Source organism: Alternaria atra (assembly GCF_907166805.1).
Source record: "Alternaria atra isolate CS162 genome assembly, contig: 25, whole genome shotgun sequence".
Taxonomy (NCBI): domain Eukaryota; kingdom Fungi; phylum Ascomycota; class Dothideomycetes; order Pleosporales; family Pleosporaceae; genus Alternaria; species Alternaria atra.
Window position 1 is genome coordinate 2,735,034 of NW_025091323.1, and position 15,322 is coordinate 2,750,355.

Here is a 15,322-nt window from a genome sequence, read left to right on the forward strand (position 1 = left end):
CTAATATCACCAGCACAGCCTTACGCTGTCACTCAGTACCCGACGGGCATATGGTGCATCCTTCTATACAATTTCGTACACCAAGGTATCCCAGCAATATTGTCGCGGCTCTGCATTATTACAACAAGTCACCTACCATGACTAACGCGAAAACATGCGTGATCTGATATAGCTGACTTGATTATATCGTCCGGAAAAGCAATTGTACAAAGCTGCATATACATGTATATCACATTTCCATAAGGATGCCAGACCCTATTGCATCAGCACAGCCCCTGCAACCAGCAAGCATCCTCCCAGTAACCCATAACCACGGGCCGAAACGCCATGCACACCATCTGACTTTCAGCTCCAAACGCATACAAGAAGCCTGATATACCTATATCCTCAATCAACACTCATTACAACTTAACCTTCCCTAACAGGCATCTCCAACTTGACCTTCCCTCTATCGATCATCATCGCGAAACACTCCCTCAGATCTAGCACCAGCGCATCCGGGGCTTCGAAGCCTGGTAACGTCGCAGGGCGACCGGCATGGCGCTTCACCCAGGATATGTCCCAGGAACTCGCGCCCCACATGAGTGGCGTTGCGGTACTGCTGTTAGGAGGGAGGAAGGTGGAGATTCCGAGTGGAGTGGATGTGTGGGTTTGATATGAGGGGGATTGCACGTCAATGTGTGCGCGGCGGAGCCAGCGGAGGGCCTAATTGCGGGAAGACGTCAGCGGAAAGGACGATGGATGAAAGACTCAAAGATGGACCGTGATAGCCTTCAGCGAATATCCGACAGAAGTGCGTCACAAACAGCGCGAGTACCTCCCAGCCATTTCAACACCCATGCGTCAAACAAATGAGAAGGTAACATACCGCTTCAGGCCCAGGTAACCACTGCAACATCGTAAAGTTTAGTACCTCCGTCGGACTCCAGGTGTAGCTTCTCCCATCGCCCTTCACTCTTCCTGGGCTCGTCGTATCCTCAGGTCGTGCCGTGGATGTTGAACGCAACTCGTCCTGCTCCTCCTGCTCTTCATCACCAAGCTGCATCTCCAGCTCAACAGGTGAAAGAAACGGACTCCTCGACCGCGACGATGAAAGCGGACGTTGTGGAAGATCCCTAGTATGGATGACATCGAGCAGAGCAGCGAGCAACCCAACAGGTGAGTCGCACAAAGAGAAAGCCAGTGTCTGCGGCCGCAGCGAGTAGAGGCGATGCAGTGTAGGTCCTAGCGGTTCTCCACCTAGCATCCCATCCTGTGTTGTCAGGTCTTTTCTTACCATACTCTTCGACGATGTCTGTACTTCGCCAGGTACGTAACCAAAGCTCAACAACGGCACCTTTGCCCGTGTAAACTTGGCAACACGATACTTCAGATAGCGCATGGGTCCGCTCTTCAGCTTCGGCTCCTCAAACGAAGGATTCGTAGTATGCACCGCCAGACAACTCTTTGGATGTCCCAGTGCCAACGCGCGACATACACTAAACCCCCTAGTAAACTTCGTCAGCAAAACACCATCGCATCCAATGCTAACAAAGATTCCGCTTACCATCCCGTTCCATGAGCAACAAACTGCGTATATCCTAACCTCCCCATCAACCTCTGAAACACCTCGGCCGTTCCATGCAACCCAAAACCCTCTTCCATACTCGCATCGCTAAACCCAAAACCGGGTATACTCGGCGCTACGACATGGAAAGCTTGCTGTGCACTCTCATCATAACCCAGCAGTGAGTGAGGGTCCGTTAATCCGTCTATAACACGTTGGACCTCGATGAACGAAGAGGGCCATGTGTGGCAGAGAAGTAAAGGTATGGCATTAGGGTGTTTGGATCGCTTGTGCACGAAATGTATGCGTAGGGGTTTTGTGGTGTTAGGAGAGGTGAGCGAGGGTATGGTGATGGTGGTGCGGTATTGAGGGAGGGTGGAGTTGAAGCGGGATTCGGCCGCACGCCAGTCGTAGCCTTCTAGCCTATGCAGATGTCAGTGTGTGTGAAACTCTGATGGAAAGTAAAGGCAGAAGAAAAAAAACAGCCAGTTAGTCTCTAGTTGGAGTGAACCCATTTCACTGCTTGTAAAACGGCGTAGCGGTAAGTCATGTTTGCCATCGAGCAATGTATCTCTTAGTCAACCTTCCTCTTGTCCTATTCACGTATATACAATCCCGAAAACAGTAGTAAAAGCCAACATACCAGAAGTCTAGGAGCGGTTCAAGCACACTCTTTGGTGTACCCTGCTCCCATCTCCTCTCATCCGGTAACTCAAGCTCGCGCGGTAAACGCGTCAACTTGAGTTTCTTCTTCGTAAGCTCAAGGTACTTGGCGGATACCTGTTGTGCTGTTGTGTCAGTTGGCTACTTTATAGGTACATGGTGACGAGACACGCACATGCATGCTATACGTCGTGATGGCTTCATCATCGTGGGGTGCAGATGCCGCCATGGTATGGTTCTAAAGTTTGATCTTGGGGTGCCCTTCTTTTCTCCCTGTTGCCATTGTAAGTTCATGTAATATCTTGGTAAGAGTACGGTATACATGCCTTTGTGGAGTGTCATGCATGTCCTGATTGGGTTGTTGAACGCCCTGTTCCCACACATGGGGCGTGGTATCTTTCGCTAAGACTCGGTACCAGAGATTGATCAAAGCATACATCAGTGCGAAGTAGCAAAATGTATACCATTAGATTGCGGCAGCACTACATAATCATGGGGTACTTGCGCATAACACTATCATTTGTCGCGATGGCATATCAAGGTAAGATCGTCCTGAGGCACGTCAGAGATGGCTTGGAGCTTGCGCGTTTCGCTTCACTGTCAAGCCATGAAAAAGATCTAGAAGCGCCTTGTAGAGATTCAATCCATTCTCGTTGGTTATCTATCCCTAATCTGCCGACATGTGGCGAGTGTTGTGGCTGTGCAGTTCAGCCAACAGATGATCGACAAACATCAGGCTCCCAATTAGGATAAAAGGCCTAACCTGCATTTCAGGCACACCAATCAGCGTTCACGGCGCAAATAACTTTCTCAACACGATAGAAGCTGTGGCCAATTTTTGCCATGTGGCTGGAATAGCATGGTCGCGGCATGTTGTTACACATCTCTAACTGTGTTGGCGCCGGCATTACCGCTGCTCGCTGGAGAGCGTTGCGCAGCCTGAGTTGTAACTCCGCGCAAGTTGAGGGAGCCAATTCGCTGCACAAGATTACTCCCTACCGCATCTACAGCGCCTCTTGGCTGCAGGAGTGAAGGAGCCGTGGCCCCAACTTCTTGGACCTTGAACAATCGTATGCTAGTGTTGTTCCAAACCCCAGCAGTACCCTTGGCTACGAGCATCTCGGCCGCGAAAACGAACCCCCAGAGTAGCGACTCGTACCAGCCCAGAGACAAGGCTGACCATTCGAAGAGATGCACCCTGATAGGCGAAGGTTCGATTCCGCGTACCCCAGTCTCACGAATGGTTTTCAACGCTGCTGCCGTGTCATTCGAGTTACCTGAGCTAGGCATTTTTGGACCGAGCTCTGATATTAGCATAAGTATGGTATGTAGCGGTAGTTCCGAAAGCCATCCTTCCAACTGCGAATGAGGTTAGACAAGTTTGTTATCGAGGTAGAGCTGTCTTACCCAGGGGACTGATGGTGTGAAGAACTCATTGGTGGCGAAGGCTGGACCAGCTGCACTATGGAGACTGGTCATGCTGTTCTGCCGGGAGAAAGCAGGTTGGCCTACTGGCATCTTGCCTCTTGCTTTCTCTGACATGCCTCTTACCTGAGACGGCACAGAGTCTTCTACAGATGACGCTATCGACGCGCTTCTAGAAGCGCCCGATTGCGACGGCACTGGAGACCTTGATGGCTCTGAAGGTCGTGCATCTTCTGCATCCGAGTCGTCATCGTCATCGTCGCCAATGGCGAAAGCACTATCCTCTTCCGGTACGTTCCCCAAAGTAGGTGTTCTGGCTACCGTAGGACTTCTGAGACTGTCGATAGAGCTAGTGCGTGTAAGATCTTCGCCACCCTCCTTGCGTTGCTGATTTTGGCGTTCAATCTCTTCCTGCCCGCTTTCTAGGGTGAAGTCTCTCAGTGCCTGGAACCTCTTCCGCGATCGTACAATAGCGTAAACCAGATTCGGGTTGTGTTGGTATTGGTGCTCGATCATAGCGTTAAGAACCTCTAATAGTGAGTTTAGAAGAGTATGATTGTTCTCGTTTGCGAAAAGGAAACTAGGTGATGACATGGACGCAAATAGTTGGAGCAATTTAGAGCTCGAGGCGCGTCCGATGTTCTGGACGTAAGCCGCGATGTTGTTGAGGATTGCAAGTAACGCAGGGTAGATGGCGTCTAACCTGCCTTTACCAGTGGTGAGTAGGGTATAGATGGACTGACACGATCAGCAAATGTATTTATCTCTCAGCGTGATACATACCGTGATAACATAGTCGGCGTAGGTGCCATGAAAGTTGGGTATCCGTATACTAGCTGGGAGTGACTCCTGTCCCTCAAACGTCTTATTAAGGCTCTTGCCGAATTGTGGCTCGACACTCAACGTCTGGAGTACAAAGATACACATACGCACAAGGCCCTGCTTTGACGGATCGTTGCGTTGATCGATGGCGTAGTAGAGCACCAGCACGACGAAATCATGGGCTCTGTCGGTATCGATGATGAAGGAGCGGAAGCGCTTGTTACACTGCAGGGCTTCCCAAAAGAGCATGATCATTTCGGGTGCCCAGGTTAGTGACTTGTGACTGCCAGGCAGGTATGAGGTGTTGGCTTGGAGCTAGTCTGTGTCAGCAGGAAGAAAGTGGTATAGTATGTGTGTCGCATACCGGCTGGTTCAGTATCCTCGTCATGCCATCCACCAGGAACTGGAAGTCTTGGGGACGATGCAGACGGCCAAGAAAATGGCGGAAGAAGTTCTTGGGTGCTGGACCGTTGCCAGACTCGGGTATAGGGTACAGGATGAGTACGAGGAGCAATTGCAGGCAGTACGTGACCAGGACCTGTCTCTGGTCCTTGAAGACAACGTGATCGTATGGTACACGCCATGTAGCGGGGTTGTATTTGAGGGTCTGCAAGGGTCAGCAGTGTATACTGCAACATACGGCGGCACTCACTGTGTTCAAGAGGGAGCAGAGAACAGACAGAACGACCTGCTTATCGGGACATGTCGCAATGTACGTGATGGCCTTGACGCCCTTGACTGGGAGCACACCCGCCGACATGTACATGGACTTGCTGGCTAGAGTAAGCAGCAAGCGCAGAATCTCAGTCCTGTTGCTCTCGAACTCCTTGGTGGAGGCGACAGGCGTGTTGCAGCCCACACCGCTCTGCCATATCGCATACGTGACCTTGTTCTTGCCTGCTGCGACCTTGGGAAGAGTGAACTCGGAGAAGAAGAGCAGGTCAATCAGCGTGTCGATGATCTCCTCGGCCAGCGGCTTGGCTTTCTCGAACTCTGGCTCCTTCTCCGTTGGCGTCTGCTCAGGGTCGGCCTCGTCGAAGATGATCTCGCTTCGCACCAGCTGGCCCCGCCGACTGCGCTTCCGCCGCGCAGCCCAAAAGAACTGGTCCTCCCATGTCTCTAGATGATCAGCCTCATACAAAAAGGGCAGCAGTCGCGTCAGCACCCGTATGCAATTGAGGGCATCGCGCTCCGGGGCCAGCTCAGGGTCGGGGAAAGAGGGGTGATTGCGTAGGACGATCAAGCGCGAGGTAACGGCGAGGATGAGCGTCTCGAGATTGGCGAGGTTGTTGTCGCGGGTGCGGCGAATGTCTGCGGGCGAGAAGAGCGAGAAGACATCCTCGGTCGACTCAGGCAGCTCCCAGAACTGGCGCCATGGTCAGCACAGCAACAGCATAGAGAGCAAAGAGCAGAGCATACGCCGGTCCAATAAGCATCGTCGGCGGGGATTTGCTTGGGCTCAGACAGGCGAAAGACGCCTTGCTTGAAGGAGAGTTTTGAGTCGGATGCACCCATTGGGAAGCATGTCACGTCTTCATGTGCGCATTCTAGGTGCTGGGAATAGACACAGTAGGTAGGTAGTAGTGCTCACCAGCCCTGGACGACAGCCTCGCCGAGAGTGACGTCGCCAGGGCCACCCCGAGCAAACGCCGGCTATTCACATGCTTTCGCGTCTGGGCGCGTTGCACCCTAAATGTTCACCACTTAGCTGCCTTGCTACTAGTCGTCGTCTTGTACCCGCACAGTCATCTTTCACCCCGTCCTGCCTGACTGTGTCGTTTGAGTGACGACGCCAGAAATGCAGGTGCCATAGATCATTACATAATCGCCGCCGCGCCTTCACCTTTGCCTACTGCCTCCGCCACCGACTACATCACTCCAACCGCTCTCGTCGATAACACGCATCAATATCCCCGCCGCTCTCACCACCCGCCTGTCCTCCTGCACCGGCATCTCATAAGAATATACAGCAGGCAGTCGCCACGATGCCACCCAAGCGCAAGCTCGCGCAGACAGCAGCAGACGCCGAGGCCGAGGATGGCTGGGACGACAACGATGAGGGACCCATGAGCGATCAAGAGACGTTCGATCAGCTCAAAGAAGAGTTTGACGTCAAGGCCATGACAAAGCGGGCGCGCGCTGGCCGCGTCAGAGACGCTGCTGCCGATCTCTTCAGGAAGTCAGACCAGTGGAGTGCGCCGCTGAAGCCTGACCACTACAACCGCCCGCTCTGGGTCAACGATGCGGGTGGAATCATCCTCGAGTCTTTCCATCCTCTCTTTGACGAGGCCCAGGACTTTTTGATCAACATCGCCGAGCCGCAGTCGCGTGTCTCCAAGATGCATGAGTACCAGCTTACCACCCACAGTCTCTTCGCCGCCGTTAGTGTTGGCCATTCCAAACAAGAGATTATCGAAAAGCTCGACCGCTACTCCAAGACGGCTTTGTCCGCCGCCATCATTCAGTTCGTCGAAAAGTCCACCTCCGCCTTCGGCAAGGCAAAGATCGTGCTCAAGAAGACATTGTCATACATCGAAAGTGAGGACCCTGCAATACTCCAGAAACTTCTCCGCGACCCTGTAGTCGCCGAATGTCGGGCAGACTCCACCGATGGGCTCATCAAGGAGGCTGCACCTAAAATCGGTCAGATGGCTATCCCAGGTACGAAGCTGGCGGCTGGTGCGAACAACATGGCCCAGCAGCAACAGCCGGAAGCTGCTCAGAACCCGCCACCAAGCGATATGATTGCTACGCTCCGGGAGGACGATGACGATGACGAAATCGCCCAAGTTCACTCGTTCCAGATCAGAAGCGAAGAGCGCGAAAAGGTCGTCAAGCGCTGCCGAAGCATTGGTCTGCCCCTCACCGAAGAATATGACTTCAACAATGACGATACAAATCCGAACCTTGAAATCGATCTCAAGCCCCATGCGCAGATTAGATACTACCAGGAAAAGGCTTTGAGTAAGATGTTTTCCAACTCGCGAGCGCGTTCAGGTATCATTGTGTTGCCTTGTGGCGCAGGTAAGACTTTGGTTGGTATCACAGCTGCCTGTGGTGTCAAAAAATCCGTTATTGTCCTGTGCACGAGCGCCATGTCCGTCGTGCAATGGCGAGCCGAATTCATCAAGTGGTCCAACATCAACCCAGAGGATGTCGCTGTCTTCACTGCAGATAACAAGACCAGATTCCCACGCCAGGCCGGTATCATCATCAGCACCTACTCTATGATCAGTAACGCTAGGAAGCGCTCGCACGATGCCGAGAAGGTCATGCAGTTTATCCGTGAGAGAGAATGGGGTCTGCTGATTGCTGACGAGGTGCACGTCGTACCCGCCAACATCTTCAAGAAAGTCACCTATGAGATCGCGTCACACGCGAAACTGGGTCTCACTGCTACACTACTGCGAGAAGATGACAAGATTGATGATCTCAATTTCCTAATCGGACCCAAGTTATACGAAGCTAACTGGCAAGAGCTATCGGAACAAGGTCACATTGCCAAAGTTCAGTGCGCCGAAGTCTGGTGCCAGATGACACCTGAGTTCTACACAGAGTGGCTCAAGCCTTCATCTCTACAAAAGCGTGCACTACTCTCCATTATGAACCCCAAGAAATTCCAAGCCTGTCAATTCTTGATCAACTACCACGAGTCACGAGGCGACAAGATCATCGTCTTCTCTGACAATGTCTACGCACTGGAGAAGTACTCACGTAAACTTGGCAAGGCATACATTTACGGCGCAACACCTCAACAAGAACGACTCCGTATTCTGGAGAACTTTCAACACAATGAGCTTGTCAACACCATCTTCTTGTCCAAGATCGGTGACACCAGTCTGGATCTACCCGAGGCGACATGTCTCATTCAAATCTCTTCTCACTACGGATCCCGTCGTCAAGAGGCCCAACGATTGGGCAGAATTCTGAGGGCGAAGCGTAGGAACGATGAAGGTTTCAATGCCTTCTTCTACTCGCTGGTCTCAAAGGATACAGACGAGATGTACTATTCGTCGAAGCGCCAGGCCTTCCTGGTCGATCAGGGATATGCTTTCAAAGTCATCACTCGTCTCGAAGGTTTGGAGAATTTCTCACAATTGGCGTTCGCAACACCACAGGAGCGACGAGAGCTGCTAATGGATGTCTTGCTTGCCCGCGAAGAAGACGCGAAGGAAGAGAGGATTGAGGGCGATGCCTTTGGCACCAGGTACGCGTCCAACAAGGGCAACAAGAAAAAGAACGGCGTGAGAAGGGCAGCTGGCACGCTTTCCGAGTTGTCTGGTGGTCAAACCATGGCGTACATGGAAGTCAACAAGAGCAGAAACAAGGAACTCAAGGGTACCAAGGGTGTTCAAAACGCCTTCATGCGGAAACTGGCTAGGTCTGGGGCCAAGAAGTAAGAGGTGTATGATACCAATTTGCGTGTAGATCACGTTTTGCATTCCTACGGCGTTATTATTTCGGTATTGGCGCGGTGAAGCTTGCGTATACTGTCAAAACATCAAACTGCACGATATGCGTGACAGAAGATTAGATAATTTGGATACTCCGTCCGAGTTTATATAATTGTGCTTGTAAGAGGTATGGATGCAATGACTCCCGTATCAGACAAGCAATTCACGTATTCAAACACAGCGTCCCCCTCCTCAATCACACACACCTCGTGCCATGTGCGGAACTTCCTCTCATCTCCAAAAGCTTTATAATGTGCAAGTGCGCCGCCATATATTTTCAAATGTGAGGCATGACTTTTAGCCCAGTGCTCCAAGTCTTCAAGATTAGCAAAGAAACCCGCGCCGCATGATTCTTTGCGCTTCTCCGTGTCGCTACTGTTATCATTGGAATGCACATCCTCATTTTGAAGATACTGGATACTGAGGGCCCCGGTCTCTGCGGAGTTCTCGTGCAAGTACCTGAGACCTTGCTTCAGAGTCGGTTCTAGCTTCTGCTCATATGAATCTGATTCTTCTTTGCCGCAGTTATCCCAATACTGTCCCGAACGAATGTGGACCATGTTCGCATGATTGGTGCCCTTAAGGTGCTGGCCGAGGCCATTTGGTATTGGGTTAGGACGCGGCATATCAGCGGCTCGCGGGAAGAGATCGTGTGCCGAGTCTGGGATACGATCTCGAGCTGCTCCCCAGTACGTGGATAGGTTATGTTCTTCGGTGCCAGCTCCAGGTAACCTTGCCAGTCCAGGAAGATAGTCGAGACCCGAGTAGTTGGTCTCTAGGCGCGATACTGGTGTTGTGAAGCTTTCGTGCCATAAGCCGATTAATGGGCGACCAGCAGTGGAAAGATTTTGATGTATGCCTTTGAGGTTCAACGATGCAATGACGGGGTTACGTCTTCTTCGATCGCTCCAATAGCAGACCCACACAGTAGCACCAATGCGACTGTAATTGTCTATCGTAGTGAAGCACTCTACTGCCTCTGGTGCGTCGGTTCCTTCGATCCACCGTTGAACACCCGCAACGGCTTCTTCTTTCGTCTGAGCAGCTGTGTCACTATTGTCGTGCTGCTCAACACCAACATAGGATGTTAATACGTGCTCGACATGATCTGGCAGGCTAAGCTTCCATCGGGGAATAGGGACGCGATGGTTTGGGGGCTTGCGCAAAGGATGTAGGCGAGCAGGACAAGACATTTGACGTGTTTGCAGAGGTTGACTAACACCGTATCGACGACAATGGTAAGATTTAGACTTGAATGAAGATTGGGAGAACGGATTGTGGCGCGACCCCGCATTCTCTGCCTTGACTCAACGTTAGCTTTGAAATCATAACTCATTACCTATTCCATTTCGCTCTGTCGAAGTAGTTTCGGAAATTCAACTGGCTCCGGCAACGAGAATGCCTAGTAGCATCATCATCATCTAGAAAGTACCTCAGTAGCATGCATCTACCGGTAATATCAAAACCTCGATCCAGGGAATGGATCTTCTCTATCTTGAACGGCTTGAAGTTAGGTAAGATGATGAATCAAGACAGCCAAGGTTAAGCGTTGGGCGAACTGTGGCGTTGACGTCGTGGCGTGTGTCTCCCCGCACTTTCGGCCTTCTAGCGCACGACACTTACGGACTTTCGGCACTTCGTAGAGCGTCTCCTCACTGAAGCTCACTCGAAACGCCTTTAACCGTAAACGCGTCAATCAATACGCCAGGCGCACGTATAAGGCCCCAGATTATTGCCAGTTTTGGAACAAACTGAAGTAGGGCTCACACATATCCTTCTCGAAATGTCTGCGAGACTTGTCTGCGACATGTCACAGCACCATGAACGACCGAGTTATGCCTACTCCAACCTGTCAGATGCGGAACGTGTTTGCAGATTGACAAAAACGCCCGGCTGGGCAGTGAACGATAATGTTGTTGATCAGGACGTATATCATGGTGGTTGACAACGTGCACTTGCTCTGCAGACTGGTTCTCGCCTTTTCTTTCACGCCACACTACACTTGTATCGTTTCGCTTCTTTGCCTGCTGGTATTGGTACACCGCTGGGCGGATTCTACATTATTAATTACCACGTCCTTTTATTGACTTGCGACGTTCTGAGTTCAAGAGACGCAGGCCGTCCCCTTCGTATTGACTTCTTTTCAACACCAAAGCTGCTAACAATGGGGTGGGGTGTATTGGAGAGCAGACGGTCAGCATATCCTCGGGGCACCTCTAGACTTGGGGTAAAGGATACGAGCGACGACAAAGTACCCGACCTCGATAATTCTAAGAGGAGCGGCGGCATCGTGCTCTCCCCGCAGCCGAGTGACGACACGAACGACCCTCTCAACTGGAGTTTGAAGTGGAAATGCCTTCATCTCTTGATCCTTGCTTTTGGTTCTGCAGTCACTAATGCGTAAGACTTTACCGCGTTCCTCAACTTGATCGGGACTTATGCTCATCTGTCACAGAACCACTACCATGCTCACTCCAGGATTGGAGCCTCTCACCGAGCAGTTCCAGAGCAACGAGAGCGATATCTCCACGTGGATCCTTACAGCACCAACTTTCTGGACCTCAGCTGCAGCTTTCATTGTGGTAGCGGGAACGGATGTCTGGGGGCGGAGACCATTCTACGTATGGAGTGTGGTTCTGCTTGCTCTAATCAACTTTGCTGCTCATCTGTCGTCAACATTCCCCATGCTGGCCGTTGCTCGAACGGCTGGTGGCCTTTTTTCGGCACCCCTGTTTACACTTCTTACTGCAACTATCAGCGACATATTCTTCGTTCACCAGCGAGGCCGATCGATCGCTGTGTGGAACCTCATGCTGAATTCTGGGGCGCAACTTGGGTAAGTCACAACGTCCTGCGATCATACCAGCTACTAACATAATATCCTTCTCAGTCAAATCATTGCCGGCTTCGTCACTGATGCGTTCGGTGTGTCGGCAAACTTCCTCATCACCGCCCTCATCTACACTGCTCTGGTTCCTGTGTTCTACTTCACAATCTTTGAGTCGGCCTACTTTACACGCAAGATGGACGATGTCACAACGATCCATGTGCAGCCTGATAAACTAAGCGTCGAATGGGACGAGGAGGATCTCAAGTCTTCCGTGCGGCCTCCAAGGCAAACATACAATGAGAAGCTCGCTTTGTCCCGTGGTAGACTTTCAGAAAAGTCGTTCCTCAAAGGAATCATCAAGCCGTTGGGCCTCATCACTTCTCCCATCGTCTTCTACAGCTGCTTCTTGAACACCACAGTCTTCTTGTTCCTTGCTGGCATATCCACCTTCATGTCAATCCTCTTATCCTCCCCTCCGTACGATCTGACGCCCAGCCAGATCGGGCTGACAAACCTACCTCTCTTCGTAGCCGGCCTACTGTCTGGGCCATTCTTCGGCTGGATGTCTGACGCTTCGGTCAATTTGATGGCGCGCCACAACGGTACAAGCAAAGGCATGGTCGAACCCGAATTCCGTCTTGTACTTCTCTTAGTCTCGACGCTAATCACTATGGTTGGTCTAATGGGTTTGGGCGCATCGTTTCAGAACAGTTTGCCTCTAGTCTGGATTCTTGTGTGGATGACAGTCACCAATATGGGCAGTGTCGCTGGAGTGCAGATTGCCATTGCGTACGTCATCGACTGTCATCCTGAGCACTCTGCGCAGGCCTTTTCTTCCATCAACATGATCTCAGCAGGTGCTGTGACGGTGGGTCTCACTCCTATGATTGGCTGGCTTGACGTCGCTGGACCCATGGCAGTTTTTGGAACACTGGCATCGGCAGCTGCTATTGTTACGGCGGCTGCAATTCCACTCTATGTGTTCGGCAAAAAGATTCGCGCTTGGTATGAGAGTGCGGCCTGGGCTCAAAAGCTTCTTGACTGAATGAGAAAAAAAAAGGATGAAACGAGGTCTTCTACAGGTACAGCTTAAGGCAACACGGAGGAAGCAGTCGTTACCGAACTAAACGCAGATGCAGCCAGCAGACATAGCCTGACCGCTCATTTGTACTATTTGTATTACCGTTTATCATTCATTTGTCTAGTATTAGTCAACATCTTCAAACAAGTAGTATGCAGCAATGCAAGTATCGTGGGTATCATCCAGCCCTAGTTTGCGGCATTCCGCACCTTCGCATCTTCCACTGCCTTGTCCCAGCTGGTCCGCCAGATGAAGACACCTTCAATTGCAGCAACGATTCCAAGTGCAATTGCCGGTCCCTGTGGGTCATTAGTATTCTTGTTCATCGTACAGATTACACTGGCAAAACTTACGCTCCAGAGCCCGTACAAGCCCCAATGCGGCGATCCGAACCCAGTACCGAAGCTGATTGGGATACCAACAATATAGTAGGCAAACAGTCCAACATAGCCGCCAATTTCCTGTCTACCTAAGCCACGCAAGATGCCGTTACAGTTGGCGGCCAGCGCATCAAAGACCTGAAATGTTGCGCATAGTGGGAGGAGCTTTGCCACCATGTCTATGACCTCCTCGTCGGGTGTGAAAAGACGAGGGATGGCTTCACGAAGCAGCGAAAGCAGCAGTAGGTTAAAGATACCGACAAGGACTGAGGCGAAGACGGCGACTTTGGCTGCTGTTTTCGCTGGAACCGCCAGTGTAGCACCGATAAGGTTGGCGATGCGAGTGGATGCTGCTACGCTCATCGGGAACGGGATTTGGAAGGTAATGCCGGTGATCGAGCCAAGCACAGATTGCGCTGCAAGTTCGGTTGGACCAAGCCAGGATGAGCTCAGTGTCAGGATCTCGAAAGCTAGAAACTCGGCAAGCACCATGATCAGGCCGGGAAGCGCAAGCTTCACCATGGGCATCCAGTTTCTGAGAGCTCTTCTATCGAAACCACCCCAGCATTGGTATCCGTCGATGAACCTTACGTAGAGGAATAGCAATAGAGGAAGGACATTTTCCGTGATCGAAACTGCGATGGGTGCTCCGATGAAGCCCCAGCCAAGATGCCAGACCATGAACCAATTCAGGAAAGCGTTGAGTGGAGCACATATGAGTAGAATGTACATGGTCGCGCTGAAAATACCTTGCGCCTGTACATAGCGTTTTCCGCTTTCAAACGCCGCATAGCCAGGTGCGCCAGCAATGAGGACCTTCAAGTAGAGTCCAGCCAAGCGTGCGGTCTCCTTCTCCGGAACGATGAGCGAGAGAATCTGTGTGCCGAAAGCCCATATGAGTGATATCGGGATGGTTATTAGAAGGAGAAAGTACAACATGCGTTGTAGTTGCAGACCAACAAGATGCGGACGTCCGGAGCCATATGCTTGCGCGCAAAGCGTGTCGAGTGAAGTAGCCAGGCCCTGGTATACTGCATAACCCGTTATCGACGCAGTCATACTCGCCAGACTCACGGCTCCTAGTTCGGTTTTACCGATGTGTCCAACGGTGAAAATACTCGCTACTGGCAAGCTGTATTGCAGTAAAAATGTCAAAATGAGCGGTGCGGAGCTCTTCGTCAGGACCTTTGCTTCTCGCTGCCAGCTTGTGTTGATCTTTCCCGCTGCAACTGCCTCATTCCATTTCTTGTTGATTGTCTTCGGTGAGTCTAAGCCCCCATATGGTTGGTCTGGATCGTCTTCAGGGGCTCCCAATAGAGCTGTACGTTCGGAGGATGACTCCACTGCGCTCTCCTCGTCAGGCGTGCTTCTGACCTTTCGCAGTCCCGAAATAGACATCCTAGATCGTACTCTATCAAAGGGTCCTTCACTTCCAGCTCTTAGATGCTTGGGTGGAATTAAGTTGTTGTCGCGGAGTAGGCTCCGCTCCTCGTCTCGCACAGTCTCCCTCTCTTTCTTAGACAGATGACTATGTTTTTTCCATGACGTCGGCAGGTGGCTTCTTTCAGGTACGCTTGAAGATATTATCGCAGTGCCGCGTGATCCTGGGTTGACGTAGGAAGGCCGGCGATAAGAGTTTATCATGGAATATTGCCGGACTGTGTCGGAACCCGAGGAAGAATCGTCGTCGTTCTCAGATACCGAGTTGTCCTCTTCCCGATCCCGTGCAATTGCTTCCTGTGCTATATCTTGGGACTGAGTGAAGCCTTCCATCTGTGACGCGACATCATTCGCAAAGTCATTGACTGAGTGTTCTGCTGGTATCGTTGGTGGGGCCATGGCTGACGGCTGTCAAATTAGGGTGCAAGGTTGATGCGCAACCCACTAGTATATAAATACTGGGGGAAGAAAGAAGAGGAGGAATTGTAGAAGACAAGAATACCAAAAAGTAAAGAGTGGGGAATGACTGATATGATGGCTCATATGTGGCTATCGCATTGGCTGACAGAATTCGTCATGGTCTAATGCGGCAGCTACAAGCGAAAATAGCGACTTGCACATTAGCTTCCGCCCTTTCGCCTTGCCGAGATAAATTGACACATGACAAGCGCAGTAAAAGGC

General features: G+C 51.4%; 6 protein-coding genes across 6 annotated transcripts; 2 read left to right on the forward strand and 4 right to left on the reverse strand.

The window, feature by feature from the left end:
• Positions 1 to 408: 408 nt before the first annotated feature.
• ALTATR162_LOCUS5955 (uncharacterized protein) lies at positions 409 to 2,438 on the reverse strand (the record flags this gene model as incomplete). The annotated part of the gene is made up of 5 exons (XM_043313575.1): positions 409 to 705; positions 869 to 1,487; positions 1,547 to 1,969; positions 2,190 to 2,326; positions 2,385 to 2,438. The coding sequence occupies 5 exons, from the start codon at positions 2,436 to 2,438 to the stop codon at positions 409 to 411; spliced, it is 1,530 nt and encodes a 509-aa protein (XP_043169510.1).
• A 647-nt stretch (positions 2,439 to 3,085) lies between these two features.
• ALTATR162_LOCUS5956 (uncharacterized protein) lies at positions 3,086 to 5,971 on the reverse strand (the record flags this gene model as incomplete). Its single annotated transcript, XM_043313576.1, has 6 exons — positions 3,086 to 3,568; positions 3,617 to 4,372; positions 4,418 to 4,771; positions 4,821 to 5,063; positions 5,109 to 5,822; positions 5,876 to 5,971. The coding sequence occupies 6 exons, from the start codon at positions 5,969 to 5,971 to the stop codon at positions 3,086 to 3,088; spliced, it is 2,646 nt and encodes an 881-aa protein (XP_043169511.1).
• Positions 5,972 to 6,441: 470 nt separating this feature from the next.
• On the forward strand, positions 6,442 to 8,856 carry ALTATR162_LOCUS5957 (uncharacterized protein; the record flags this gene model as incomplete). The annotated part of the gene is made up of 1 exon (XM_043313577.1): positions 6,442 to 8,856. One exon carries the CDS (start codon positions 6,442 to 6,444, stop codon positions 8,854 to 8,856), a length of 2,415 nt encoding a protein of 804 aa, XP_043169512.1.
• A 158-nt stretch (positions 8,857 to 9,014) lies between these two features.
• Positions 9,015 to 10,103, reverse strand: ALTATR162_LOCUS5958 (uncharacterized protein; the record flags this gene model as incomplete). Its single annotated transcript, XM_043313578.1, has 1 exon — positions 9,015 to 10,103. One exon carries the CDS (start codon positions 10,101 to 10,103, stop codon positions 9,015 to 9,017), a length of 1,089 nt encoding a protein of 362 aa, XP_043169513.1.
• A 971-nt stretch (positions 10,104 to 11,074) lies between these two features.
• On the forward strand, positions 11,075 to 12,785 carry ALTATR162_LOCUS5959 (uncharacterized protein; the record flags this gene model as incomplete). Its single annotated transcript, XM_043313579.1, has 3 exons — positions 11,075 to 11,310; positions 11,366 to 11,746; positions 11,801 to 12,785. 3 exons carry the CDS (start codon positions 11,075 to 11,077, stop codon positions 12,783 to 12,785), a joined length of 1,602 nt encoding a protein of 533 aa, XP_043169514.1.
• Positions 12,786 to 13,009: 224 nt separating this feature from the next.
• Positions 13,010 to 15,040, reverse strand: ALTATR162_LOCUS5960 (uncharacterized protein; the record flags this gene model as incomplete). The annotated part of the gene is made up of 2 exons (XM_043313580.1): positions 13,010 to 13,120; positions 13,175 to 15,040. 2 exons carry the CDS (start codon positions 15,038 to 15,040, stop codon positions 13,010 to 13,012), a joined length of 1,977 nt encoding a protein of 658 aa, XP_043169515.1.
• Between the last annotated feature and the right edge of the window lie 282 nt (positions 15,041 to 15,322).